The sequence below is a fragment of the Triticum dicoccoides genome, chromosome 2A, assembly GCF_002162155.2.
Source record: "Triticum dicoccoides isolate Atlit2015 ecotype Zavitan chromosome 2A, WEW_v2.0, whole genome shotgun sequence".
In the NCBI taxonomy this organism is placed as follows: domain Eukaryota; kingdom Viridiplantae; phylum Streptophyta; class Magnoliopsida; order Poales; family Poaceae; genus Triticum; species Triticum dicoccoides.
In genome coordinates, this window is record NC_041382.1 from 147569507 (window position 1) to 147571269 (window position 1763).

General features: G+C 50.1%; 1 protein-coding gene across 1 annotated transcript; it reads left to right on the plus strand.

Moving 5' to 3' along the window:
• The first annotated feature begins 341 nt into the window (after positions 1–341).
• Positions 342–1448, plus strand: LOC119353902 (protein PELPK1-like). The gene has a single exon (XM_037620600.1). The coding sequence runs from the start codon at positions 379–381 to the stop codon at positions 1165–1167; it is 789 nt and encodes a 262-aa protein (XP_037476497.1). The 5' UTR covers positions 342–378; the 3' UTR covers positions 1168–1448.
• The last annotated feature ends 315 nt before the right edge of the window (positions 1449–1763 follow it).

The following is a 1763-nucleotide window of genomic DNA, read 5'->3' on the forward strand; positions in this document are numbered from 1 at the left end:
ACATTTGGACGGCAGGTTCCGGTAAAATCTTAGAGCCATTCTGTAGAGCAAACTAAGCAAAGAATTAGAGCTTGAAATGTATCACTGACCATATCATGTGATAACTCATGTCTTCTCAATATTCCGGAACTAGAGTTGGATAGGCAGAGAGATGGATCACACACAAAGTAAACAACCACCGAGATGCAGGTGACCTACCAGGCCACCAAGGCACCGAGATGCAGGGAGCCACTTTGGTGTCTACCTCAAACATGCATGCATGTATACCCGACACATGTAGGTGCAGTTTTTTTGGCTATAAATACCAGCCTTCTTCTATCTCCCAGCCATCACCGCAAGAAGTTGCCTCTCTCTGATCCATACACATAGACAAGAACCATGCTGCGCAAGAACACCATGTCCTCCCTTGTCTTCCTCATGGCGCTGCTGCTCTCATGCAGCTCCATGAGCAGCGCAGCACGGCACCTAGAGGAGGCCGTGCCCAAAAAGGAGTATCCACCACATCCGATCGTCCCGGAGCTGCCAAAGCCCGAACTCCCACCTCACCCTGCCATGCCTGAGCTACCGAAGCCTGAACTACCGCGCCCTCTCGTTCCCGAAGTGCCACACCCCGTGGCGCCGGAGACACCAAAGGAGCCTGAACTGCCGCACCCCGTGGCGCCGGAGGTGCCAAAGCATGAGCTGCCGCCGCACCCTGCTATGCCCGAGCTCCCGAAACCTGAACTACCGCATCCGGCTGTGCCACAGACGCCAAAGGAGCCTGAAGTGCCACACCCCACGGTGCCCGAGGTGCCAAAGCACGAGCTGCCGTCGCACCCTGCTATGCCCGAGCTCCCGAAGCCCGAACTACCACATCCGGCTGTGCCTGAGGTGACAAAGGAGCCGGAAGTGCCGCACCCCGTCGTACCGGAGGTGCCAAAGGAGCACGAGCTGCCGCACCCTACCATGCCAGAGTTGCCAAAGCCTGAAATGCCACACCATGCCGTGCCAGAGGTACCAAAGGAGCTCCATGTGCCGCACCCTGAGGTACCGGAAGTGCCAAAGGAGCCTGAGTTACCGCACCCTGCCGTGCTAGAGGTCCCGAAGCACGAAATGCCACCGTTCCCGAAAGCCGAGCTGCCCCAGAAGCCCGAGTTCCATTTTCCGGAGCCAGAGGCCAAGCCATGATCGGACTAGCTGCACCCGCGTAGTGCCGTTATCAAGTATTATTAAACTATATACTAGTATATGTGTGTGATTGTTCTATTATACATGTGCGTGGGTGCGTGCGTGGTACATGTCGTTTAGAGCATACACTCTAGTTCCGGACGGCAGCGTTATGTTTGAGTGGTGTTGCATGGTGCAGCTGCTCAATTTGTTCTCTACTTCCCTTTACGTATATGCAGATGTATATGATATATGTACCTGAATAATTATGTTTTCGTGTTTGGAGTTTTTATATTGGATCACATTTGTGTTTGGATTTACATATATGCATCACTAAAGTGTTCTTGTTTTGGCTACATTATGCGCTTCGGACAAATTTCTTTTTTGAGCCGACAAATAATTTCTTTTGTCATTTGTATTAATATTATAGAAGGCCCGAAAGCCCAGATTTGATCGGAAGCATAATATAAGATATAACGTCTTGAAGGGGTGCATCTCTTTAGCCATACAAAATCAAATGGTTATTTATATTATTATTATTATTTCTCTCAATTTTCATGCTCGAGACGATATTAATTGAGGCGAGAAATATTGTGTGTAATGCAAGTCTTAATTCC

Bases quoted from the DNA above. Each gene is read 5' to 3' on its own strand.
- LOC119353902 (XM_037620600.1), top strand. From the start codon at position 379: ATGCTGCGCAAGAACACCATGTCCTCCCTTGTCTTCCTCATGGCGCTG.